At 41.8% G+C, this 26,795-nt stretch overlaps 1 protein-coding gene across 3 annotated transcripts in view; it reads left to right on the top strand.

Annotated features, from left to right (window-relative positions):
• Window positions 1-547: 547 nt before the first annotated feature.
• The window catches only part of ARHGEF18 (Rho/Rac guanine nucleotide exchange factor 18), a 31,155-nt gene continuing 4,907 nt past the window's right edge, over window positions 548-26,795 (top strand). The window contains exons 1-21 of one of the 3 annotated variants that reach the window (XM_057386073.1): window positions 548-609; window positions 6,404-6,471; window positions 8,002-8,065; window positions 10,999-11,143; window positions 11,893-12,005; window positions 12,166-12,306; window positions 12,767-13,017; window positions 13,749-13,874; window positions 15,101-15,218; window positions 15,972-16,220; window positions 17,047-17,123; window positions 18,845-19,023; window positions 19,408-19,499; window positions 19,809-19,997; window positions 20,646-20,774; window positions 21,750-21,865; window positions 22,292-22,348; window positions 22,834-22,881; window positions 23,456-23,923; window positions 24,593-24,917; window positions 26,583-26,705. In XM_057386073.1, the coding sequence (XP_057242056.1) occupies window positions 11,076-11,143; window positions 11,893-12,005; window positions 12,166-12,306; window positions 12,767-13,017; window positions 13,749-13,874; window positions 15,101-15,218; window positions 15,972-16,220; window positions 17,047-17,123; window positions 18,845-19,023; window positions 19,408-19,499; window positions 19,809-19,997; window positions 20,646-20,774; window positions 21,750-21,865; window positions 22,292-22,348; window positions 22,834-22,881; window positions 23,456-23,923; window positions 24,593-24,917; window positions 26,583-26,705 (2,869 nt within the window). In that variant the 5' untranslated portion in view covers window positions 548-609; window positions 6,404-6,471; window positions 8,002-8,065; window positions 10,999-11,075. Of the gene's footprint in view, window positions 610-6,403; window positions 6,472-8,001; window positions 8,066-10,579; window positions 11,144-11,892; window positions 12,006-12,165; window positions 12,307-12,766; window positions 13,018-13,748; window positions 13,875-15,100; window positions 15,219-15,971; window positions 16,221-17,046; window positions 17,124-18,844; window positions 19,024-19,407; window positions 19,500-19,808; window positions 19,998-20,645; window positions 20,775-21,749; window positions 21,866-22,291; window positions 22,349-22,833; window positions 22,882-23,455; window positions 23,924-24,592; window positions 24,918-26,582; window positions 26,706-26,795 lie in introns of those variants that run through there. The other 2 variants (XM_057386074.1, XM_057386072.1) reach the window with 2 other exon arrangements.

Raw genomic sequence — 26,795 nt, 5'->3', positions numbered from 1 at the left:
TGGGTGGTTGTATGCCTTGCTGAGGGAAAACATGGGCTAAGGGTGGTCGTGTGCCATCCTCGAAGGGAAAGTGTGAGCTGTGGGTGCTCTTGCCCTCCCTGAGGGRAAAACAASGGGTAGGGATGTCCGTGTGCYCTCCCTGAGARGAAAGCACGGRTTMRGGRTRTCCGTGTGCCCTCYCTGAGRGGAAAGCRCGGGYTMAKGRTGTCCGTGTGCCCTCCYTRAGGGGAAAGCGCAGGTTCAGGATGTCCGTGTGCCGTCCCTGAGGGGAAAGCAGGGGGTAGGGGTATCCATGTGCCCTCCCTGAGGAGAAACCACTGGCTAATGGGTGTCCGTGTGCYCTCCCTGAAGGRGGAAAGCGCSGGCTCGGGGTGTCCGCGTGCCGTCCCTGAGGRGAAAGCGCGGGCTCGGGGTGTCCGTGTCCCCTTCCCTCAGGGGAAGCGCTGTCCCCGCAGTGTCCCCAAGGGGCCGGGACCCTGCCCGGCCGTGCCGCCCCGCGCAGGCGCACCCTCATCCCCATTTTTCCTTCCGGGACACGGGGGCGTTTCCTGTTGCTGTGGCGGCGGCTCCCGGGACCGAGAGGGAACCGGCGRCTCCCCGGGGAGTCCGGTAAGAGACCGGGCTGTCAGCACGCCCGCCGGCCTCCGGCTCCGCGAACCCCYGGGTCACCGACATCCCCTCTCCGTGGCCGCGGCGCGGAGACCACCCGGCCCCGGTCCCTGTGCGGGCAGCGAGGGCTCCAGGGGTTCCCGGCGTTTGGCCGGGACAGCGGGTTGATCCTGACTTTGTCCCTGTCCCGCAGGTTTAMAGCCGTCCCGACCTTTGTAACTCAAGGTTTCAGCTGCGGGACGCAGCGTGAAAGATGCAGTGTTTACATTAGAAAGCTCTTTGAGGGGGCTACCGAAGGAGTGAAAAATATTGCGGTTTGCCGTAGGGAGGCGAGCGGCTGTAGCGTGTGTGAAAAAGGGTTTTTTTGTATTCCACATTTTGAGTCTGAGCATCCTTGTGATCATTAAAACACGCACCTCGTCCTCTCGGTTCTTAGACACTGTATTTACYGGTGCTGCAGCAGCGAGAAAAGTCTGGGATGTACGTGAAAAGACTTTAAATCCATTAGAGAAAAAAAGGSTGAAAACTTGCGCTTATCCACAATCGCGAAGACTGACCCATTTTAAATATTCCACGGCCCCGGCTCCTTGGGGAGAGGAGCGGGAGATGATATCAACTTAGCTTGTGTGTGCTGAAAGGAAACGCCAGCAGGAGATAGGAGTGGTGATGGATTTTGGAGGAGGAGCAGGGAAACAGGCAGTGATTCGAACAAATAGCTTTCTGAATGTTTCTGGTACTATATCTGATGTTGCTGSTCTAATAAATAAGCATAATTTCTCAATATTGTTTGAAGATGTTGTGTGTCACCAAGTGAAAAAAGGGCTGCTTCTTAGTTTCTTCGCACTCCCCTCTTCAGAAGGTTTTGTGGAAGGCTTTTTTATTTGGTACTTTCAGTTTAAATTTAGTAATAGTTTCGAGTAATAGTTTCGAGTAATAGTTTCTCTTTGGCATGGTAAAATAAAAGAAAGACGTGAAACATGGCTCACCAACAGAAGCCATCGGACATCGTGTGTTGTAGTTCCACCTACTGTTTACCTATGAAATATTTTAAATACCTTTTATGATTGTCATAGTTGCTGCTTCAGTTCTGTAGTATAGACTGGGGGAAGGGTTCAGTGTGAGAGAATTGAATTGGGGCTCCAGTTTCTTTTAGCCTAACATACAGATTTTACTTGGCATTATTTAAAAACCAGAAGCATTGGTTTATGTGTTTCTATGCCTAAAGAAAACCCCATGGCCACCAGAAGTTGTAGTGTTGGGAATCACACAAAACTCTCTCTGCTTCATCCAGCTGATATTTTGACAATAAAACCAGATCCAGTGAGAAAGTAATTGCAGGTTGTTTTGGAGACAAAGAGGAATGCTGTAGCAGGGAGGCTGAAACTTGATAATTTAGTGCTGTTGATCTCTGGCGTGGACTGTCTCTGTTTCAGAATGTGAAGTATCTCATCTCCCTGCACCCTTCCAGTTTTTGGTTTCTGCCTCTGCGTAATTAGGCAGGTGAGAAAACAAGTAAACACCAGCCACCAGAGCCACTAGGACAAAATTAAATCTGCTCCGAGTTCCTGAAGATACCTGACCTGAGTTTACCTAACACAGAAACTTCCTCGTGTTCCACTGAAACTCCTCCTCTTTCCTGAGATATTTTATCACAGTCACTCTGCTTTTTCTGGAATGCTGTGGTGGTTTGAAATATTTCTTGGCCTCTCTGTTGTGTATCTCTGTGTGTTAATTCAGAGTTTATATTTTGTGTTAATCATTGATATGCATGTTGTTTCCTTTGTCAGTTCAAGAGGGAGGAGTTGCCTGTATGATGTAAGGGTGAAGAAGGAGGGAAATGATCCCCTTTGATCTCTGAAGCATTGGACAGTGGAAAACAGAAAAAAAATTAAAATTACTAATTTTACAGTGAAGCTGTTTTGTCCTTGTCTGTCTTCTGCTGGTTGGATTTCATAGGTGGTGAATATGTCTGTAGCATTCAAATAGTGCTTAAGCTTCTTGTATCAGTAGAATCACTGTTAAAATCTGTCCCTGTTTGAACTTAGCTGCCTTAGAGTGTTTTTTTTTAATCTGTCATTTAAAAAATAAACATAAAAATCCTTGAAATAAAGRAAGTCAGTAGTTCAGTTTTAGATTAATCACAACATTTTTGTCTGTTAGTTGTTGTTTACAAACAGTCTTTTAAGAGTTATTTTATTGGGCAGTACCATTCCAGACCAAAGGTCAGGGTCATAGWGCTCATAATGTCTGGTGAGTCATAGATTTGTCCTGGAATCCAATTCTGGAAGACATTTATAGGACACTGGCAGCATCTGCTCCCCTGGAAGGTATTCCAGCTGGGGGGAAAAAATGTCTTTGCCTTCCTCTTTTTAGCCAGGTTTGTTGCCCTGTCATATTGTGAGCTGGGTGATGCTTTTGGGTGTTGTAATGTTTTCTCCAATAAAATGCTCCTAAGTTGTAAATTACTTTCTGTGAGCCTTTGGGAAAGCATCTCATTAATAAGGGAAAGTTTTTTATTATACCAGATATTAAATTAATTACTCTTAGTCATGAACAAGATCTTTTCTGATATTTATGGTGTTTTCTGAGCCTTTTTGTCTTAAATATTTCTTTGCTGGTTGAGGTCCTTGCTTTAATCACTCTCTCATTAGGTCATCGTTGGCACTGGCCCCTGCAAAATGCTTCAGAGGGAGTGACAGTCCCTGTAGTAAGCAGATCTGGGATAATGTGATGCTCCCAAAATTCTCAGCCTTRATTTCAAACCTGTTGATTAAAGCCCAGGAACAAACCTGGTGGGTTTGCTCATTGTCCACGCTGTGCGTGGTTCAATTGCTCTGGTGCCTTAGCTGTAGTGGTGCTCCTGTCCCCATCCAGTTGAGGTGATCCAAATCCTTGGACCTTCTCAGTGTGTTGGCACTTTGTCAGGTGTTGTCAGCACYGGCCAGAGCTGCAGCCCTTCTGCATAGTCTGTATCAAGATGAAATCCTTCAGAGGGTTTGTTTCTCCCTGCTGAATTAATTTTCTTGCTGTTCAGTGAGTAATTGAGGGAGGAGAAGACAGGGAGGAGCCTGGATGCAGTCCTCTGAGTTCTTATCTCTGCCTTTCTCAGGAATATCTTCTGTGCCTCTCCATTTGGGAGGGGCTTGCTGACAAAACTGTCCTTTTTTTTTTTTTCTTTGTTTGTTTTTGGTAATTACGGACCAGAATAAGACCAAATGCTACTGATGCTTTATGCAAAAATAATTTTCTTTGTCAATTGGAGTTTACTGATGCTGCTTTACATTGGATGGCTGAAAAGGATAGAAATCAGGTATTTCTATTCACCCGTTAGAGATCTTTTACTTCTATATACTTGTAAACAACCCTTCATATGGATCTCTGCTCTTAAAAATCAGCCTCCATTTGTGCAGGTTCCTGTCCCTTCTTTGCTGTCCCCTATCCTTCATTCTTTTCTTGACCCCTGCAGTTCTCTGATACCATTTTGGGAGAGGCTGAATGAGAATGCAGAATAATGAAAATAAATGCAGAAATCTTGCATGCATTAAAAGGAAACCACAGTATTAAAAATCTCATTCTCATACTGAATCGGAGTGTCCTTCCTTCAGCACTGCAGAACTCTGCTGAGTTGAGGAAGCTGGAGCATGTTTTACAAAATAAAGTATGCTTATAAAAGCCTTCTGGCAGGTTTTAGAGTTCTCCTATGTGGGCAAAAATAATGCCACTTTTAAATCATTAAGTAAATGCATTTCAGATAGAGGCATGGAGAATCAGGTCCTTGGATTCAGCTGCAGTTTCCTGCAGCTTTTCTGTASCATTTTCCTGTTTTCTAGTATGTTCTCCACTGTTGTGTAAAGAACCTTTCAGCAGCATAGGGAAGTCATACACAGCACTATTAGATATGTCAGCKGATTAAGTGAAAAATACCTACTGAGAGTGCCACAAGCTGTTACCTTTAACAGAGCAAGGGCATAGTTTTAAAATTGAAATACATTTTTAAGTGAGATCCCTTTTACAGTTACCTTAACAAGRAACCCAAATTTTTCAAGTGGAATTRGTCCTACTAATCTTTGATAGGGAAAAAAATTACTGAATGTAATCACTGAAARTGGGTAAATATCAGGGAATATGAATATCCAGTTGAAGTTTGATGTTTCTAGATGACTGTATTACAGAATGCTAGATAGGTTAAGTGGATTTCAGGACCGTGTGGGAAGGCAGTGGCTGTAGGGTTGCCTGTTCTGCCCTGAAGGGAACCCATCTGTGAGCAGGACTTGAAGCCAACCCAGCCTGACGTCATGGAGAATTTTCTCTATTTCCTTTTGTGTGGTGATTTTTGTCCTACAGTTTGTTTCTTTGTCTCAGGAGAAAAGGGATTTCCATTGTCAACTACTTGTTTGTTGTTGGGCCATGTCTTTTAACAAGCTCTTCATTCCCTCATGGTACATGGAGGCCTTCTCATTTTTATTGAAATAATGAATATATTTGTTATTCTCCRTAGAGTTTTAACAGGTGAATAATTTTGTTACATTTTTCTTGTGCATTTGCAGAGGCTACATAAATTTGAAATTAGATGTGGTGCCTTTTGGTTTGTGGYGTGGGGTGTGGTGGTGGTAGGAATATCCCAGATAAGAGAGAAGCTGTGGGAGGTGATAGTTTTTGTAGAATTTTTTTTGTGTGGCAACCACTCAGGAGCAGWGCTYRGCACTTTATTTCCCACGCTTGGGGAAGTTGAATAACATGTGAGCATCTTGCAGGTCTGTGCACTMAGTCTTTCTTTCAGTCTTGTTTCTATATCTTTATTAATTTATTTGTGTTTAAGGCCAAGAARGTATTTTAGTTCTGTTCTCAGGCTTTTGCTGAAATTATGGAAAACACAAGTGAGCATCTCTCTAGGGTAGCCAACAGCCTCAAAGCAGATCCCCAGTCCTGGCGCCAGGCGAGGGTGGTTCTGAAGAGACCTTAAATAATTTTTCCTCTGTGCTTTAAACATAAACTGGCATTTCTGTAGTGGTAATGTGGTGTTCATCTTCCCAGTTTCGTTCTATTTCTCTTTTAACGAGCAGGTCTGGGGAAAGGCAAATCCTGGTGTCCTTTACTGAGTTGTTGGTGTCCTGCTTTGCTTTTTGTGAAGGATCTTGTTTTATAGATGAGCAGAAAGGCTACACAAGATATTTAGCAGTATCARTTCCCCTCCTGTTTTCTCAATAAATAGTTATTGAAGAAAGAGATTGGATTTTATTATACTATTAAGTTTTATGGTGTTCGGGTGAGATGGCTGCTTTGGTTCCTGTTTCTGGGAACAGTTCCTTTGTGCAGCTGGTAGAGTGGTAGTGCTGTGGTGCTGGTAATGCTCTGGTGATTCTGGAGATGTTTTGATCTTTAATTTACTGTAGTTACTGCAGCTCCTAGCAATTGCCTGTGCAGAAAGGCAGCTATTCCTGCGGAGCCAAAGAATTGCTGCCTTCTTGATTGGTATCAATTTTGGATGGAGAGACACAGAAATGGCCTTTGCAAAGATGAGGAAAGCTGTGCAGGTTGGGCAGAAAACTGCCTGTGCATTCCAGAGTGGCTGTGGATGTGTGGATTGCACTCAGTGGCTCTGAGTCTCACTGAAAAAACTCGAAGGTTTGGTATAAAATCAAGAGCAGAACATGTACAAACAGGATGCTTGCCACAGCACCTGAGCTTACTCTGCATCTGTTTCAAAATTGAGATCCTTTTTGTGTCACTTTTCCTTTCCCTAGATGGGAAAGAAGAATTAATTAAGTCATTTGTGTGTGTGTGTGCATTTCAGATTGTGCAGTGAATGTCCACAAGAACTGCAAGAGTTTGCTGACTGAATGCAGCAGCATCAGACCCAAGGTGGGCTTTAACATTTGTTCTTCTTTTATAATAACAAGGCTTGACATAATAAGTTTAATTTATGTGAGTGGTTTAATTTACATCAGTACAGAATCTTGCCCTACATTTTCAAGGCATTGAGTAGTTATTAACTTGTCATTATAGTAATTAAGGATAAGGTATGGAGGGGAGATAAAGTGAAATGTTTTATTGTTATACTGTAAATTACTTACSCTGTGTCCCAGAACTGTGACTAACCTTAAGAATGCTCAAACTTATCACTTTTATTGGGAATATAATTGAATTGTATGGTACCTTTGAATGTTGTGCCATCTCAGAGCTGATGGAAGAGTGTGAGGGGTGGAGGAGAATTTTGTTATAATAGTTCCATGTTTTTCTAAGCTTGAAAATGTGCAATTGCTGATTTCATTTGGGAACTGTGATGAASTTTGTCTTGCTAAGCTGTTTATTTTTTGTCTCTGTCACTGTGGTGCCCGTGATTGAATGTAAGGCCACAGATTGTTTCACATAGATGTCTGTCTGTTGGGTTTTTTGCTCTGGTATTGGTTTTGAAAATCATTTCCTCTTCCTTATAACTAATAATACTTRAGGGAGTTTTAGTTTGTTTTAACCTGCAAGTGCTGATGATTTCATAGACTGATAGCAGATTAGGGAGTAGTGTGAGGGGGAAAAGAGAGAACAGAGCAGCTCAGACTGAGCAATTAGAGGTTAGAGGAAATGTGTTCAGCCATTGGTGATATAGAATGGAACTCTTCTGAGGGYAGAAATGTTCTTGTAGGGGTTTTGGTGTATAATTTTAAAAATCTCAGGACATTGTGCCTTTTCCTTTGAAACTGAAAAGTTCACTTGCTGTCATGCTTTCATTTCCACTCTTCACCACCGCACAAAACTTCCTGGTTGAATCAGCCTGACAGACCACTCCTGAAGAACAGAGAGGGAGTGGTGGCACCAAATGGGTTGAGGAATGAAGTCAGAAATGGAAACCCCAAARGAAAGCTGCCCAAAAGCCATTTTTTTACAGCCGATATTGTTTATTTAACTGCTTTACATATTTGATAACTTGTATCTTGATGGTTTTTGATGTCCTAGTGTTGGAAGGACTAAGTTTGGCAAAGATTACCGAAGATGCAATTTCAAATGGACAGTCTAAATTTTTGTCAAAAGTGGCTGGGTTAATTTAGTCAGTATTKCTATGAACTAAACAACAGGAAAGTRYAGGTGAAGACTGTCAACATAAAGGGTTTGCTTTCATCTAATAAATTAATTATCATAGTTTTAATTCATCTGTAACTTAATTTTTGGTTCTATTTCAGCCTCATTTATACTTTGTGGAATTTAATACAAAGTGTTAATGTCTACATTCTGTTCATCTGGCACGTGAAAAAGTCAAAGCTCTTATTGTGTTAAATCTTTTATATTCACAGTATACATCTTCACTTACARTTAATGCTATAGGATAGGAAAAACCTGATTCATTTTGGACTGAAAGTTTTATCTGTATGTGTAAGAATATTGTATTTTTTCCTRTAGCAGAAAGATTTGCAACACAGACCTTCTGGATCTCCACAAAGTTCGCCCCAGTGCATTTCCCCAGGTTTGTACTAAAGAATGATTTCTGTGCTCAAGGCTTATCTGTTCAATTGTATTTTTTTTCTTTAATATGTTTTAAAGGCTATACACAGTGTGTTATTGAAGTATAGAGAAGGTCTCTTTTAATAAGATGGTTTCATTTTTTTTCTATTGGGAATGGCTTAGAGGCTCCTAGCAATCTCCTGTGTGTTTTTATCTTTTTATCTTTTTATTTTTCTTTATACCTTCTTGCTGTGTAACCTCAAAATATCATGGTGAAAAGGGATCAATAAGCTCCTTTTTCATTGATTGTCTATTCTCTGGCCTCTGAAAAGACTAGAACTGTGAACTTTGTTTTACATCAGATTTTCATAATTGTCTATTTAAAACTTGCCTGCAGCTAGTGGTTGCTAGAAATCTCTAAGACAAGCTAGCACTAATGGTCTGAACATAAATCTTTGTTGAAACAAAGTGAGGAAAAAAGATCTGGGAAGAAAAAAAAACAAGAAGAAAGGAACATCTGTATTGCAGTGTAGGCTTTGAAATATCCTTTTGCTCCTGGAAAAAAAAGACCATCCCAGTCACAGGTGTTTTAATTTTARATGTTACAAGGTCTGCATTAACAGAACAGGTGATTGACTGTCAGAGCAYGGCTGACTCGGATATCTGAGCAGCACTCTGGCTGTTTCAGGTGTTTTCAGGTACCATTTGCACTGCAAGGTGGCTTCTTCATGAAAGGATTCTTCCCAAGAGGTAGCACAGGGGATAATTGTTATAAGGAGATAAGTGGCTGTTTGCATTACCAAGAATGGGTCTGTGCATTTAGGAGAAAGTGCAGAGACTAAAATAGGAAGCAGTAAGGGCTAATGAAAATGGGAGAAGCTGTCTGTAGGGCTGGGCGGTGAGGAGCTCTGTGGTACCCAGGCTGGTCTGTGTGAGGGGAGCAGCGATCGATGTGGGGCACAGCAGTGTGCAGACAGTGCTAATTGAACTCAGAAAATGGCTTTTGGGCCGTGCAGACTCTGCTAGGCAGACAGTACTCATTTTCCTTGGTCAAAAGCAGAGGCTGGAAATTAAAGGAACAGCTAATAGCCTGGCCATTGTATGTTCTTAGCCACAGCATAACCCTGCAGACTGCAGTGTCCAGCAAAAAATCCCAAAGATATTGTATCAATGTGAAAGAAAGATTCATTTTCAAAAAGGTATAAAGCTGTGTTGTATGTTCCCATCCCTCTCCCCTTGTTTTGCCTCTGGAGATTTTTAGGTCTGGCCTATCCTTGTGTAACAGAACTTTATGTTCCAGGTTTGTGGAGCACAGAAAGAGAACTTGATGGCCAATAATTTCAATACTTCCCCAAATGGAAACAGAGGGACATTGCTTATTATTTGTTTAAGAAATCTGACTTGACAAATCTTGCAAATATCTAATTAGTCTCCTTTTGGGCCTTGGAGGTGATGGAAGGGACTCAGTTTACCCAGTTTGTTGTAGACTGACAGTGTACTCTATGTGTAGCCAGGAGGTTTCAAAGCTAAAAAGGTTTTGAGAGAGGTATTTCCAGCAGGAAAAGATGTGGTGATATAATTTCTATTAAATGTCATTGATGAAACCTCCCCTGCAGCCCCAAAACAATTCTTCTGTCAATGAAGATGAAATGAGAGACAAGCTGGCGTAGAGCATGGGATATGAAAAAATGTGGAAAAACCTGTTTCATGACAAGAACCACAAATACCTTGATTTAACTGCTTCACTGAGTGAGGCAGAAGTGGAGAGATAATTATTAGTAAAGGTACACTGAGGAGGGCAGGCTAAAAAAGGGAAGCTTTTAGGGATGGGTGGACGCCAGTGTTTTCAGCAGAAAAGCGATGCATAAGCCTTGTCTGGGAACAGGGGACCTGCTTGRACTGCTACAGCAGCTGCCCCCTGGTCCTGGAGCAGCCTCCTGGACATGGGACTGGGAGAAGAGTTGGGTCTGTCCCTGCAGTGACAGAGATCCTGGGCTCAAGGATCTGTGAGATCTCTCCTACTCCCATGTCCTTAAAAGCTCTTTGAAAAAGGGCAGCTACACACCTTGTCAGGGATCAATTCTAAAGATTGTCTGGCTGAGTCTTGGTCTTTGACTTCCCTGAAGTTCCTTTTTTAAAAGGATGTATTTTGTCTCCTGTTCCTTATCATTTATTACAGACATTAGTACTAAATAATTGTATCCATTTTTTATAAGTCTATTACAGGCTTCCACGTATTGTGTAATAGTGATTAAAGTTTCAAATATCTTTCCAGTTCACAGTCTGTCTAGATTGAAAAAGCATTAAAAAGCTGCAGTATTAAAATTAAATTTAGCTCTGGTATCTATTATGTGCAGTGTGTGTGCATGCAGATATAAATCGCTCTGAGCAATAAGCATTGCAAAGAACTTGTKKTTTTTTTTYKGTGATCTCTGATTTTTCTTGTTTGCCATGAAATGTTCTGTGCCCTTATACGGTGGGGTGTGAATAATTGTGTGTAGGTTCTGGTGTTTTACTAAAGGAGAAGATACTTTGCAATTTCCACACTAAATGGGCACAGTAGGGACCAATTTCCTGCACTTCAGACCTGCTGATTTAGCCAATACAGTAAGTTAAGTGGCAGCTTTACATTTCTAGAAGGATCACAGGTAGTATAAAAACAGAGCATCTCTGGGGCCACTTTACTGTGCCAGGTCTGAGGGCAGCCAGTGGTGAGCATGGGGAATACAAATTCAAAAAGCAGCGGCAGAAGTAATGCGATTCCAGCTCACCCCGAGCTGTCTTTTTGTGGTTCCTTTTCAAGAAAATGGAATGAGAATGTTTTTTTGGACAATGAGCTCCTGACATCCAAGATCCTGTCAGTTCTCCGGCCGCATTCCGAGCGAGGGCTGAGAGCAGGCGAGCTGCAGTGCACGCCTCATTTTCTGAGTACCAATTCCATTTTTGCCTCTTTAGCCACTTCTCTGAAGGAGCAGCCCCGAAGTCTTCTCCTGGGACCGGATGGCACCCCTGCACTGTCCCGGAACCTCGGGATGACTATCGCCCAAAGAGGAAATTCTCAGCCTTCACTGAACGCTGCTGGAGCTGTTAGTAAATTTGGGTGAGTAAAAATGCTTCTYTTCTTATCCACTGGCTTCAGCTGCCCCCCTCCTCCCCAGCATGAAAAGAAAAACAAGAACTTGTGTTTTCAAGCTCAAAAGAGCTTTATTGAGTTTTTAAAGCTGAAAGTTGTTTGCCTAAACAATGTGCTTTTTGTTGCTCTTTTTTAAAATTTGTCTTTAGTCCCTCTGTCCTGTGTCACAAAAGATATCRTATAAACTAATGCAGTATTTGAGCACCTCTGTCTAGATTATGGTTTTCATGGATATATTTGTCTTGAGAATTGCTGTRAATTCAGTGATCTCGTCTGAGTTCAACTGTTGTAGGTTGGGCTGGTGCTGACTGGTTTAGGAGACAGCATGTTTTAAATTGCAGAATACCTTCATTAAAATAGTAGGCAAACTCTGAGCTATCTGCTGTATTAAGTAGCTATTTACTTTTGATGTGCCCCAGTTATGCTCCCTTCCAGTGAAAGTGCCCTTTGTACTCTGGACTGGCTGTGGCTTGTCACCAGGTGATGTCCTTWTAAACTGTCGTGCCAGAAGTTACAAGCTTTGCTCAGGCTGCTCTAATTAAACTGCAATGTTGGAGTTGCTAAATTGATTTAACTGTTTAAAGAGTGCAATGATATCTTTTATTTATGTATTTATTGTAAGGTATTTGCAGTGTAGTTTAGAAAAGATACTTGTTAAAAATTTGGATTTTTGTTTTAATTTTAATTGTTCTGGTCTRATTTCTTTGGCCATTTAGACTAATTTCAGGAGACATGGATGAAGGGGATTCAGGCTTTATAAAATTTAAGCAGACTTCAGATGACGTTGTCTCTCTTGCACCTTCAACAGCAGACTCCATTTTTCTGGAAGGTATGGAATTTCTGTGCTTTTCAGGATTGTTATGCAACTTAAAACCACAGGTTTTAAAGCAGCACCGTGGTTTTTTTACTCTTGTTGTTACTGATGGTGAAGAAGGATATGGTGAGAAGCAATTTAAYAATAATTGAAATTGAATGTGCTTTTGGTCTAGATGCATATTCTGTGTCCCTCCGGAGTGAAATAGAAACAGATGCTCATGAGTTTGAGGCAGAATCTTGGAGTGTTGCAGTGGAACAGCCTTATGCAAAAAGACAAAAGAAAGACGTTATCAAAAGRCAAGATGTTATTTATGGTAAGAGTTGTTGTTATTCTTAAAACTTTTCCTGTTTCATAATGCCATTGTTGTTAAAGCAGAAATTATTTTTGTTGGTTTCCATTTTGATTTGTGCTTGAAAACTAAAATTGGGTGAAGATCTTTGAGTCGGTTACCTGCCTTAGTGTGTATAATTCCTTTTGTGAATGCCTTTAAGCATCCCATGGGYTTCAGTGGGGCTCTGCAAGCAGCAAAGCCCAGCTCTACAATTAGGGAGCAGCTCAACTGCTGCTGGGAGATGTCCTTAAATAAGCAGGGTCAGTCACTGCTGGCTTGGGACATTAGCAAGGCAAATTTAAGAGCTTCTCATGAGTGATGCAAAGACTTGTGGTGAAAAAGAAGATGATGGTGGCTTTCAGAGCCTGCTCTTATGTCTCACTGGTCATTGCACAGCACATAAATGACTTGTGATTTTATTTTTGTATTTTCCCTTGCCCAGAGTTAATGCAGACTGAAATGCACCATGTTAGGACACTGAAAATAATGCTGAAGGTGTACTCCAAAGCCATGAGGGAGGAACTGCAGTTCCCAAATGCAGTCATCAACAAGCTCTTTCCCTGTGTGGATGAGCTGCTGGAGATGCATGGGCAATTCCTGCTCCAGTTGAAGGAGAGACGAAAGGAATCCTTGGAAGAAGGCAGTGACCGAAATTATATAATCCAGAACATTGGAGACCTCTTGGTAAAACAGGTATGAATTAAATCCTACCAATGATGTTGACAATATAAAGCTTCTAAAAAGCTACTTGTAAGGGTAAAATTGTGTTATGTAAAGATTGGTTTGATCCTGGGTTTGTGGTTATCTTCCCAGTTCATGTGGGAGCTTGACTCCCAGGAATATGTCTAGTCACAAACAACATGAAACGGCCATTAAATGATCTTTGGRCATCTACATGCACATGCTGTGGGATATGTGACTTGTTTGGTTCTGTTTCTCACCTGTTCCAAAAGTAAAGTAACATACTCCTGGAGTGCATCCCATATATGGCTGTCCTTCAGATAGTGCCAAACATCTTTGTTCTGACCTTTTAAGAACACAGTCAGCATCCTTTGAACTCATTGCAGCTTTAGCACCATCCTGGCATGGAGTGGATGCAACAATTTCCATCATATATCATGATCATTTTTTTCCCTTCAACTATTGTAGTCCTCTGACTTTTTAAGTGCAAAGGTCCAGAAATCCTAAAAAAAAAATCTCATAATGACAACCATCACTTATTTCATATTTAATTATCTTGGGGTATTTCAAGCCCTCACATGTCACACTGTGTAAATCTCTCATTTTTGGTACAGAAGAAATTGAAKTACAGGAGAAACATCTCTTAAATCAGTCACCATAAAATCCTCTTAAACCTGGAGTTTATAGTGGACGGTGATTTACTCTGAATGATTAATGTCTTTCGTTCTTATATTTCCAATTAGTTTTCAGGTGAAAATGGGGAGAGAATGAAAGAAAARTACGGTGTATTCTGTTGTGGACACAATGAAGCTGTTAGCCATTATAAAGACCTGCTCCAAAGCAATAAGAAGTTCCAAAACTTAATAAAGGTAAACATTAGCCAGAAATCTCCTGTTTTGACTATGCAAAATATGCTCCACTGCTTCRGGCTTTATTTTGCACATGAAGATCTCTCAAATGCGAATGAGCAGGGTTAGACACATATTGTTTGATGGGTTGTGAGCTTCCTGTATTTGAACTCTTTTGAGCTATTTGGAGACAAARCCACAATTAGCAAGTGTTACATTTGAGGCTGCCTCTTGAGAGCACCTAGGAYTGGGGAAGAGAGTATTTGTTCTGTTCAGGGCTCTGTCCTGCTGTGTGGCCATCAGGGTAAATTGGTTTGTTAATAAATTAAATCAATGATAAGTGCTGTTGATGGGCTACTGTAGAAAAAGTGGGGACTCTTAGTCGTATTTTTCTCACGCCATCATCTTTCCAAACCCAGAAGACTGGCTCCAGGGCGGTTTGCTGATCTGCTGTACACTGTAATGTGCAGTTAATAGGAAGGGCTGAAAAGACACGGCCCAAGTGTAAGCTGTAACCTGAATCTCAGATGGCTTTGSAGAGGCCTAAATATTCTCATTTTCCAGTCACCAGTAAGTGATACTGTGTGAACTTTCCAGCATAGCTCTATACTTATAGCTCCTCTTAGCCAGGCACCTTTAAAGTGAGAGCCCTTCTCTTCCAAGGAACTAAATAAGTGACCATAGTTTTAAAATACGTAGCCTCAGTTCTTGTGAAGAAAGATCATGGTACTGTATTCTCCTGCTGCCAGGTGTGTGCTGTACCTGCAGTTGGATTAACTGGTGCTCTTCAATCCTCCCTTTCTAAATAGGATGTATTTCTGTAGGTCAGATTACTGGGAACAATGGTAAAATAAACAATTTCTTCATTATTGACCTTATTTGACTGTTAGATGGTTGAGCCTAGTTTTAAAAACACAGAACTTTTCTATGCAATTAAGGTCTGACCCTGCTATAAAATGCAGTCAGTTGGCAACAGGCAGTCAAATAGTCCAGATTTGCAAGTTTCCCTGCATGACTGACTCCACATTTGGTTAACACTAGTTGAAAACAATACCTAAGATATTTTCCAGTAATAAAAGCAATTTTTGGGTGTTGTCACGAGTTTTGCCTTAGTAGAGGAGTGCAGCTAATTCCATGCTGCTGTGTCTAATGTAMAGAAATGTTTTGAGACAGAAAATATGTGAATGGAGAGGAAGTTAGAAGAGCACCATGCCCAGTGGGTGTGACAAGTTTGTCTTGTTTTCTAGAAAATTGGGAACTGTTCCATCGTGAGGAGGTTGGGTGTTCAGGAGTGCATCCTCCTGGTCACCCAGCGCATCACCAAGTACCCAGTCCTGGTGGAACGAATCATTCAGAACACAGAAGGTGGGATGGYTCCTGGAAGCCTCACATTTGTCTGTTGCTCCTTTTTCTGCCATGTTTTGCATGTTCTTACCTCACACAGGCTGTTACCTACTTTCACATTTCTTTGTTGGCTGAAGATGTCAGATCAGTCTCACCCCAGAGGGTCAGAATCACAGAATGGTGTGGGCTGGAAGGGACCTTAAAGCCCAATCTCATCTCACCCATGCCATGGGCAGGGACACCTCCCACTGTCCCAGGCTGCTCCCAGCCCTGTCCAGCCTGGCCTTGGGCACTGCCAGGGATCCAGGGGCAGCCACAGCTGCTCTGGGCACCCTGTGCCAGGGGCTCACCACCCTCCCAGGGAACATTTCCTTTGCAATATCCCATCTAACCCTAGCCTCCATCAGCTTAAAGCCATCCCCCCTTGTTCTGTCACTCCAGGCCCTTGTAAATAGTCTCTCTCCATCTTTCCTTCAGGCCACACTTAGATCACTCTGAAACTTCTCCAAGCTGAATGATCCCAATTCTCTCAGCCTTTCCTCAGAGGAGAAGAACAGCATTTAAAGTCTACAACCACAAACCTATAGTAGTTAAACCTGTTGTTTCATTAGGTTTTCGGGCCTTTGGGTCATTGTATTTTATTTTTAAACCTATTCTCCTACGAAATACTGGTAGATGTTCAGTATGAAACCCTCACACTAAAATGCACTTGGATGGCTCATGTCTTGTATTACAGAGTTGACAATGTGGCTGACTGCTTCTCTTCTCCCTTAGCTGGAACTAGAGACTACGAAGAGCTGACCCAGGCCCTCGGTTTAATTAAGGACACCATCACTCACGTGGATGCCATGGTAAATGAGTGCGAGAAGGGGCAGCGACTCAAGGAAATCATGCACAAAATGGAGCTGAAATCATCTGGGAAATGCAAGAATGGGCTTTTGTTYCGGAAGGATGACATGGGCCAGAGGAGGCTTCTCCTGGATGGGATGCTCTACTGGAAAGCTGCATCAGGGCGGCTCAAAGGTAAAGCACCAGCAAGGGGAAAAACACAAGATTTATGTTGGGGTTGGTTTTTTTTTTTTTTTAGTAACTGTTTATTACTGATCGATTGGGTATAAAATAAGATGACAATAACCTGCTTGTTTAATAGGATATTGGAGGAAATAGCACTTGTTCTATTCTTGGCTTGTCCAATAAGCATCTCTGTAATGGTGCATGATAAGTTCCTTATGCTGTTTGCTTATTATCTGGCTGATCTGCTTCCCAATTCAAGAGGGAGGTCTTCAGATGGATGACAAAGCTTTGAGTCATCCTGACTTAGTCTCCTGTGGAAAAGCATTATCTTGTTCGAGCTCTGCTTCACACTTTACAAAACCTGTGTCGTGTCAGCCCCATGCCACTTAATTCTGCATTTGCCAGAAAAATCAAAGYAGTGGCCATCAGGGAATATTTGAGCAGCTTCATTGCTCAAGTGTTCAAGGAGAAGCTTCAGTGGCACAGAAAATGCAGCCAGGAGTAGGTGGTACTGTAAATGGCTGCAGTTCCGGAAGAGTCTGCTGTTGAGGGAGACGTGTTCCCTCTGGAGTGCTGGAGTCCATGTGTAGGATGTCTGTGTGGGTGTTTTCAAGCTTTAAAYCAGCTCTGTTTAAATCAGCTGGTTCTGCATGGTGCAGTCAGGCTGGRGACAGCCCAAGTGGAAGGCAGTAGCAGACCCAATATTGCAAATGTTGACATGCTATTCCCTGATCCTCAGGAAATAAAAGTTAAGTGATTTTTGAGTCTGGACTAGTCTTTCTGCTTTAAAAATGTGACTTTCTTTCCTTTTTTTTGGTCTCTGTTGTTACTGTAGATATTCTGGCAGTCCTGCTCACTGATGTACTGTTGCTCTTACAAGAAAAGGACCAAAAATATGTATTTGCATCAGTGGTAGGTATTGTTCTCTTTATTTAATACATGCACTTAGAGGATTTATGAAAGTAATAATAACTACAGAAGCAACACAATTAGGGATGTTAGATACTTGTTATGGGAGGTTCAGAAAGAAAATTAGGTGAAAAAACCAGTCAGTTATTATAGAATCACTTTTTCTGAAGCAGTTCTGGTGCTTGTTGAGTCCCTTCCACTTTTCTTGTGCTGTGGCTTCCCCTKTCACTGAGCTTTGTTAGGCTGAGATTTTGTACAAATCACAGACATTGCACATGGTAGAACTGTGCGGTGAAAAACACTTGCAAATAAATCCTGCTGCTGTGTAATGTGCGGGGAAAGAATCTGCCATCTCAGTTAGGGATATGGTAACTGTGGTCATAGTGCCCTGRGGGCTTAGAACTTTCCTGAAATACATGGAATAAGCACTAAATGCAGATGTTACTACTATAACACTCTAGAACATTCAGTGGATTCACTTGCTTTTCTAGGGCATTTCCACAGGTTTCCTCAGAGCAGTTAATTTGTACATTTTGTCCTGATCTAGTTCACTGATGGCTGTAGTAGAACCTGTAACAGAGAAACTCTTTTATGTAATTGTTTGCTTGGATATATTTTTTCTTCAAGACATCAACATTAGAGCTGAAGTCTAATGGCAAAAGTTATTTTGATGACCTCAGGGCTGTAAAAACAACTGCTTTTCAAATTACCATTCTCCTAATGCACAGAACGGGGTGCTATGTGGTGGATTTTTTTTCCCTCTGGAAACGTCCTCTACATTAAGAGTCTGACCAATATTTTGCATCTTTGTATGTATACAGTTCATTTGAAATTTAATATCACTTCTCCATAAATAAATCAAGGGAGAGGAGCAAATGGATCTGCTCAGTGATTCTGTTTTTCCAGTGACCTCTGTTCGTGGCTGGAATTGCAGTACAGCTGCTCAGAGGAGCTGGCAGGAGCCGGTGTTCCTGGTGTTTGCTTCACAGTTCAGTTCCCTTATCATGGCTCTAGATTATTCTGTGAAGGTTCAGCAGTCACAAAGAGCTGCTTTATCCTGGGAAGGAACTTTCTRGGCTGCATATGTTGGACCTACGCTGTAGGAAGCCTAGATATGTTTTTAGTAACTAATACCCCTCCTGTAAATGTGTTTTCACTGCAAAGGCTGACAGCTAATCCGGTTAATSTTCATTATACAATACACTCCTTATCACCTGGTGTCATTTTTATCAGGGCTTGACACCTCTGTTTTRTTGCATTTGTAGCCAACTTAGAACCTCTAACACTTCCTCTTRTTCTCTACTTTCACTTCACARTGTGTCAKTAAGTTTTSTTTTTCAAATTTTSGTTTTKCCTTCTTTTGAGCAAAATCTTTCAGTCAGTTCTTGATTCTGAGACCCAGTGGRAATCTTTAAATTGACACAGGCTTTTATATTCAATCAGGTATCAAGACTTCTTGGTTTTGACATGTATATTCTTAATTCCATGTTTTCATTATAACATTTATTTATAATAATTTATAAATAACAAATAACATTTATTTATAATAATTTTCATTATAGATAAATGACAGCCTTGAAAATGTCATGTGAAAAAGTCAGAGTTCTATCATGATGTGACAGCTTCTGGTGGCTCTGGATAAATAGGAAGAGGCGAGAGCTAGGAAATGTAATTCCTAAAGAACACACATAATGTACTGCAAYAAATGGTATTTTATTTTACAGGACTCTAAGCCACCAGTTATCTCATTGCAAAAATTGATTGTGAGAGAGGTAGCTAATGAGGAAAAGGCAATGTTCTTAATTAGCGCTTCCTTRAAAGGACCGGAAATGTATGAAATTCACACCAGCTCCAAGGAGGAGAGGAATTCCTGGATGGCACACATCCGCAGGGCTGTGGAGAGGTAAGGGRTGAGGGAAAGCAGGAGGGCCACATTTCTTGCTTGTCTCCTCTTCACAGGACTCACAGTGTAAATTTATCTTAAAAATCCATTTGACTCTCCCTAAACTTTATTTGTAAGACTTCAGTGTGCAATTCTGTTTGTGTTCATTGGGAAGGAGACACTCATAAAGATGAAATAAAAACTAGTCAAAGACTTTATCCTGCCTTTATTTAAAAGGAAAAAAAAAGGCTCACTAATGTCAAATACAACAGAGCTTTAGAAAAGGAAGGAAGATTGACATCCAGGATAAACCACAACTGAGGCAAAAGCTTCAGGTTRAATCCCAAGATGGTTTTAAATTATCTAACATGCAAATCAAACAGATCTGTCTTTCCCTTTGGACAGCTGTCCTGATGAGGAAGGAGGAACATTTAATGAACCTGAAGCAGAGAGGAGGCTGGCTGAAGCAAGAGCTGCAAAGTTAAAAGATTTTCAAGGTAATGACTTAATTATATATTCCACTAGCTGCTTCTCAGCATTATTTGTGATTTATGACTGTCTAATTCTTTATCAAGATATGATCAAGTTTCTCCTTCATAAGTCTTTCAAGGTGGTGTAAGATTCTGGAGAAATAGTGGCTAAAGAAGTCTAATAAGCTTTGTCTGCTCCATAAGTTTTCTTCTTAACTGTTAATTATATCTCTGCGTTTGATGCTCTGACCATAAAATGACTGATAATCTCTTAAATTGAACGTGGTTCTGTGACAGTGATGAGGAAGGCAGGACTGAATTTGTTTCTTCCTTCAGAGCGTTTGAACATGAAAGATGACCTGATTCTGCAAAGTCTCACTGAGAAGCAGCAGATTTATCTGGAAATGTCTGAGGTGAATGGCTTTGAAGACCATGCCCAAGGATCCCGAGGCAGGCTGCTTCTTCGGGGGGATATCTCAGAGAATCTGCAAGGAGAGGCGATTTTGAAGTCTGCAGTGACTGAAGGTGAATGGAATGTGGGAATGTGTGGGCATCCACTCAGGTGCTGGGGTGGGGATAAGCACCCAGGATCTAAGTACAGGTGCTGAAAATCATCCTGTAATAACATAATGCTTTTATGTAACACGGTTCAGACTTCCTTGTTCTCAGAACCTATCTGCCAGAAAGGTGAAGTRCATTTGTGGGTTTAGGTAGAAGAGCTACATAGCTTGGATTGTTTTATTTTTAAGGATCAACCAGTGGAGTCTTTGGATGAGTCTGTTCAGAAGGGGTAACAGCRTGCTCTAATAATACACAGTCCTGAAATATAATACTATAGGAGAGTTATCTTTTAAAAACAGCCTGTCTAAAGATAGTGTGTTTAGAAAGAAAATAAGCACAAACATAATTTCTATTAAAAAAAAAAAAAAGAGAAAACAAACACTCGCAGCTTGATAATCTAACTTGCAATTAAGGAAGAACTCATCTTTGCATGAAGAGCCTGTCATGCAGAGCTACTCACAAAGGAAAATTCATCTGTACTGCAGGACATCTCTCAGACTGCCTGATCTTTTAGGGGGCTTGATTGTTGAAATGTTTTTTAAAACTTGTTAGCATGATAACTTGTATTGCTGCATAGACCTGGCTGTTTACATGATGTGTTCTCTTCCCCAGCTGAAAATCTCCAGAACTTTATCTTCACTCACTTTGGCAGTGGATCCTCTGAGGATGGCTCTGGCTCAGGACTGCCCCGGAGAGCAGAGACCTTTGGAGGATATGACAGTCCSTCAGTTTCAAGTAAAAGTAAGAAACAGCATTTTTCTGAGCTTTTTACTGTACAGAAAATAAGGACAAGGAATTGAGKCTCTGATGTAAGGAAGCTTCATCAGGCTCCAAAAGGAGGATCAGAGCAAAYCTCCAGTATGTTGGATGTTTTGCTCCTGATACCAACACTAGAGAGCAGAGTAGGGCTCTCAGTGATATGCTGAGGGCACTGCTTTGACCTGTTCTTCATAATTACCACAATTCCACACAGAATTCTAATTTTGTTGAAAAAAAAAAATTACCTTGACCTGAAAACCTAGAAAATTTGAATTCAGCTGTCTGCTTTTATTACTGARTCATGAACACTTTCTCCCACTTTGTATCTGCACAGTCATTAAAGGTTTGCTGAATCCTTAGATAGTACAAATTGTCTTTTTGGCACAGATGATTTATCAGTTAATTAATGAAATAAAAAGAAAGACCAGATACAATTGATCTCMATTTTTGCTTCATGCAGATATTGAAAAAGCGAATGGCCTTTATTTCACTGGTTGTTAGTCTCTGCAATACTTCCTGTTGTCTCTGGAAGGCTCCACACATCTGTCTTGCACTTTTTACAACGTGGAGTTCATCTCCCCCTAGCTCCTTCCACACTCACAGTGGTGCTGCTGTGACTGGAATATTCCTGCTAACTGGTATTCCATGTCATGAGCTTGCAATTCTGGGAGCTGATTATTTTCATGCAGACATTGTGGTYGCTTCACTTAAAATAGTGCAATGTAATTTGAACTTGCCTACCCTATTTATCTTAACCCATTCTTCTCAAGTTTTTAAACTTTTTTGAGCAGGCCTACGTGTCACAGTTGCCTGATCTTCCACTAGGGATCAGCATGGAGAAGCCATGCAGATGCATTTTGATCAAAGTCACCATGTTTTTCTGCTTGCTTTGTCACTCACTGGGTTATCCCAGGCCCTGTGCTGGTGTGAGCTCCTCATACTCCTCTCCTCTTTCAGGTGGCAGGAAGAACAGTGGTGGTGACCAGAGGCAGTGGGACTGGAGAGGCCCTGTGGTCAGTTCAGATGTGCAGCTCCATGACCTCYCTTCTGATGCAGAAGAAGGATCTCAAACCGTATGTTGAGTCTATGAGTGATTTAAATGCATTTCTTTGTATTCATTGTAATAGTGGTGCAGAACAAATCTCACAAATTTAAAAGTTGTAATAGCTGGCAGGGCTGGACTGGAACAGTTTTGTCTGCAAAATTACTTGACTCAAGGATGTTTTATGGGGTGAGTCAGTAGCTCAGCACTTGAGAGGCAAGATAATTCAGTTTTCCATTTGYTCATTTGATGCGGTACCATTAACACAGGCTTTAATCACCATGCCTGGCCTCTGAATTCAGTATTTTTGATGTCTGTCCTTTAGTGCATGGGAGCAATCCCTGCCCCAGCACTACCTGTTCCCTCATGCCATGAACCCTTCCASCTTGTTCTGGCAGCACTGCCAGTGCCCAGTGAGTGTCCCTAGCAAAGATGTTGATTTTTTTCTCCTTTACAGAGTGATGGGACGAGGCTGGATGACAGCAGTGGYTTTCAGCCCACCATAGAATCTCAGGTACGTTATTTCTGCTGTTAAGAAATTTAATGGCAAATAGCTATAGTATAATAATAKCATGTAAAATGAAACCAAGCCACCAAAAACTCAGTATTTATAATGTCTGTGGAACCCAGCATGTTAACAGCTCACTGGTCAAACTTGCCTCTGAATCCCTGTGATGGCTGTACCTGTGTAGTGATTCAGTGCTGGGGCATGGGAGGAAATKATGATTGAATAACTCAGGTGAAGAGAAGATGATTCCAGTTCTCTGTGGAATCCCAGGGAGATTTGCTAGGCACTGATTCATATCTTCACAGGGATAATATTCTGAAATTCYTGGTGCCTGCATACTGGCTCTTACTGTGTTAAAATACTCTGGTGGCCATGCTTTCATTGTGGGTGTTTTTGGATTGTTTTCACTGCTTAAAAATAATTTTWAAAAAGTCTAATGCCTCAAAACAGAGTTCTACTCAAGTGGGTAATGTTTTTTTCCTCTTCTTCAGCTTGTCCAGAGGATACAAACACTGTTACAGTTGCTTTTCAGTCTTCAGGTAAACCCCTATTTATTCTTCAAAAAAATTGTTAGGCACTAAATGTAATAAAATTTATGCAGGTGTGGAAAGGAGCTACCTTGAAAATTGCCCCTAAAGCTAGAGTGAAGTGCAGCATTAAGACCTGAGACTCAAGGAAACTGTTCCTAGTATTTTGAAGGAAGTGTTAGAGCTGTTGTCTTAAGTGATTGTTTCCTTTTTCCTGCTCACTTAATTCTTTTGCTGCTTTGAGCTCCRTCTGCACTCTGTGCTCATTTTCCCTTGGAATTGTTGACACACATGTATATATTAGTTGTTTTTGCTGTAACCTTGTAATCAGCGATATTTGGACTGTTTTGATTCAGGGTAACAATTCTATGTGCAAGACATGTCCAATTTGACACAGAGAAGAATAATTTATTTGCTTGGCCATYTTCAGTGTCATGTCAATCACCACAAGCCATATGAGCTGCAGTTTAGATCTGCTCTGCAAGACAGAACACTGACCTAACCTGGGAGATGCTGTTGTCTCCTGCTTAGCTATGCATGTTTTTGGAACCTGAGTGCCTCATGCTGGACTTTTTTTCCCCTCCAGGCTGTGATATCTCAGCAGGACAGCTACATTGAGGTGCAGCGAGCCACCATGGCYGACCGGGAGAAGCAGTACCGGCTGCAGTCCACTCGAGGGAACCTGCTGCTGGAGCAGGAGAAGCAGAGGAACTTCGAGAAGCAGAGGGAGGAACTGATGAACCTGCAGAAGCTCCAGAGCCAGCTGAAGCTGGAGCAGCAGCGCCTGGAGCGGGACAGGAGCCGGCAGCAGAGGGAATTTGAACTCAGGGAAGCGCGGCTGCAGGAGAGCGCCGAGGAGATCCGGCAGCTCCGGGAGAGGGTGAACCAGGACAAGGAAGAGCTGGAGAGGCAGAGGGAGGCCTATCAGCATGACCTGGAGAGGTTGAGGGAGGCCCAGAGAGCAGTCGAGAAGGAGAAGGAGCGCCTGGATCAGCTAAAGAAGCTCAAGAAGCAGAACACGGTGTCAGGCACATTCTCCCCAGAAATGGGCCAGGTGAGGGATTTTTCTCGGTTTTATTCCTATTAACCCACTTCCTTCTGGATGAAGGTTGCATCTCCAACCCATTTTTGCCTTTCACTGAGCTCCTCAAACCATCATCTGAAGTAGCTGGTGATGGCCACTGTTAGAGAGATCAGAGCTTGGCAGTTTCCCAGTGTCTCAGAAATTCCACCCAGGCAATGAGAACATTTTTTAAAAAGATAGAAATTGAGAATAAGTTATTTTCATTTGTGGCCAGCTGRGCAGTTTTCAAATATAGGAACTGTCCTATTGCAGGCAAGTGATTGCAGAAGCTGTGTTACATCAAGAGTGTTTTGTGCAGTTGATTTCTGAAAACATTYCTTGTGTTTGAAAATGGAAATTTTGAGGTTTTAATCAATCAGTTCATTGGTACTGTCTGCAAGTCCTGGTTTCTCTCTGCCCTATCATCTCCCTATGCAATCTGCTGTTTCCTAGGTGCAATATTAAGCGGTTTGGAGCCTCTAAGGTTTTTTTCAGTGTCTTACACTTAACAGTCTTGCTTTTCTTTCTGTTCCCACCATACTTTAGGCTTTGTCTAACCCATTCTGCTTTGCACTAGGAAGTGCTTCACGCTCTCAGGGCTAGGGATGGTCTCTTGCTGTGCTGGAGAGGGTAACTTAAAATACCTTTTTCCTCATGCAGAGCCAGATGATCAGTCATTCCATCAGCTTCAACGGAGAAGGGGTGGAACCATCTCCAGCTGGCTCCAAATCCTCAGTGAGAGTGAGCTCAGTGGCCGGGCTCGAGTTCCTGGAGCGGCCGGACCTGGTCCGCAGGGACAGCACCACCCTGGAGAACCGGCCCTCCCTGAAGAACGAAGTGCCAATCCATCTCCTGAGTGCAACCAACCAGATCCAGAAACCAGCTGCAGTCCAGCAGCAGATCCCCACCAAGCTGGCCACCTTCACAAAAGGAAGCAAGGAGAAAGGTGGGAAGGGCAAAGCATCTCACAGGACAGACAGTTCAGGTATGTGCGATTTTAAGTCTGTTTAAATGCATTTCTCATCTCCACCAGGATCGCAGAGAGACAAACACTGCAGTTAAACCTCTGTATGGAACCCAGAAATTAATATGTTACAACTCACAGTGTGTTTTCTGCTGTTAAAATCTCTTAACCTATTAGAAGTTACATGTCTCTGCTATATGAATTGGAAATACAGTCAAAAGGGATAACATTGAAAACAGTTGCACGTTCCAACACGACAGAATGGTGGTGAGAGGTTGTAAACCTGGATGTAAAACCTTCTTGTCCAACTGTAGTATTAAAGGAAAATATCAAAACAACAACAAAAAAATGCCATTGTGCATGAGTGAAATGCTTTGAGGCTGGCATAGCCTTTTCTTCCTGTCTGTCTAGAGTTGTAGTGACATTGAATTCAGGACTTTTCTTAGCTCCCAGTCAGTCATTAAATACAGATMTCCAGGCCAAAATTGAGATGCTGTGTGTGTTGTGGAGCTGAAAAGGGCTAATTTTGTCACAAATAGAAGCAAGTAAAAACACAGTCACCCTGTCCTGGTRTAATTTCTGCTGCAAAATGCTGGGTACTGGAGCAGTGATCTTTGCCAATGACAGACACACTAAAAACCACTTTATTTCTGCCACTTAAAGTAACCTCATTGCCAGCTTAGGGGAATGGCCTATAATTTTAAGTTACAAAATTATCTTTTTAGCATTGTCCATCTCTTGGGCCTGCACTTRTACAGAGGACTTGGTGCCAAACCTGACAGAGGGAGGAGGGGGAGTGGCTTTGGCATATGGCAGAAACATCTGTCTCTGTCATGCTTAAAGTTTAGTGCCTTTGCAAACTTGTTTATGGTCTTGCACACAAATGAAGCCTGTATCCTCTTACCCTGCATACCAAATGCTGGCAAATAAAATCCTAATGCCACATCTCCCCATGTTTATTTTTAATAGCTCTTACATAATGGTCTCTGCATTGGAAATGGACTTAATGGTGTTTTTCTGTTATTTATATGAAAGGTATAAACCACAAATATATTGGTCTGTTCTCTTGTGACCATTAGTGGGCTGCATGCTTGTTATGCCCATGTGTAGATCTTTGAATAAAATGGAACAAAACGTTCTGTACCAGAGGCAAAACGCTGTGTATTGAATKTGGGTTTTGTGACGTGTCAGGAATGTGCACTGAAAGAGAGAAGTTCTTTAGATCCAGAATAGCCATTTCATGAATCGCTTTTATTGTTGAAATTAAGAAACTGAGAGGCAGTAACACCAGAATCAGTGGGCTGTACKGCTGAGCAGCTGTGAGACAGATGGAGAGCAGAGACAAAAGTTCATCACAGCTCTGCGTGTTAGAAGTAGCACAAATGGCCATTTGCTATTTGAATGCTACAGACAAAGATGATTTTTTTTTCCTCTCTGCTCTACTTGATAAWACTAGGTTTTAAATCTGAAATTGTCAGGGTCTGCCAGGGTCTGAACTAGCAGTCTCAAGGAAGAGAAAAGCATTCATAGTTTAAACAGCTGAAGAGAAAAATTAAGTAGGACCAGCTCTTTGTGTTTTTGTAGTTTCCTTGGGTGTGTAAAGGTGTCAGTGGTCCTAGCATGAAGTAGTGACTTTTGTGAAGTGCTGCTTGCCTCAAATATTAATATATAAAATATTTTCTTCAGCCTCTGTTGATCAGAAGCAGCTGCTTCCCCCCAGGCTYGTTGGACGAGAGGAGGTTGTACTGAGAGGAAGGCGGTCAGCAAGTCCATCCCTCCCAAGCAGCCAGACCTCTGCATTCCAGCCAGGTATGCCTTGGCCATCTTGCCTGTCCATGGAAATGCCTCAGGCTCTCTCTGCAGTGTCATGAATATGTCTTCTTCCATTTTTTCCCCCCT

The sequence above is a fragment of the Malurus melanocephalus genome, unplaced genomic scaffold, assembly GCF_030028575.1.
Source record: "Malurus melanocephalus ecotype Western Australia unplaced genomic scaffold, MMel_1.1 scaffold_906, whole genome shotgun sequence".
Classification (NCBI taxonomy): domain Eukaryota; kingdom Metazoa; phylum Chordata; class Aves; order Passeriformes; family Maluridae; genus Malurus; species Malurus melanocephalus.
The sequence above is the reverse complement of the archived record's forward strand: the minus strand, read 5'-3'. Positions and strand labels throughout refer to the sequence as shown.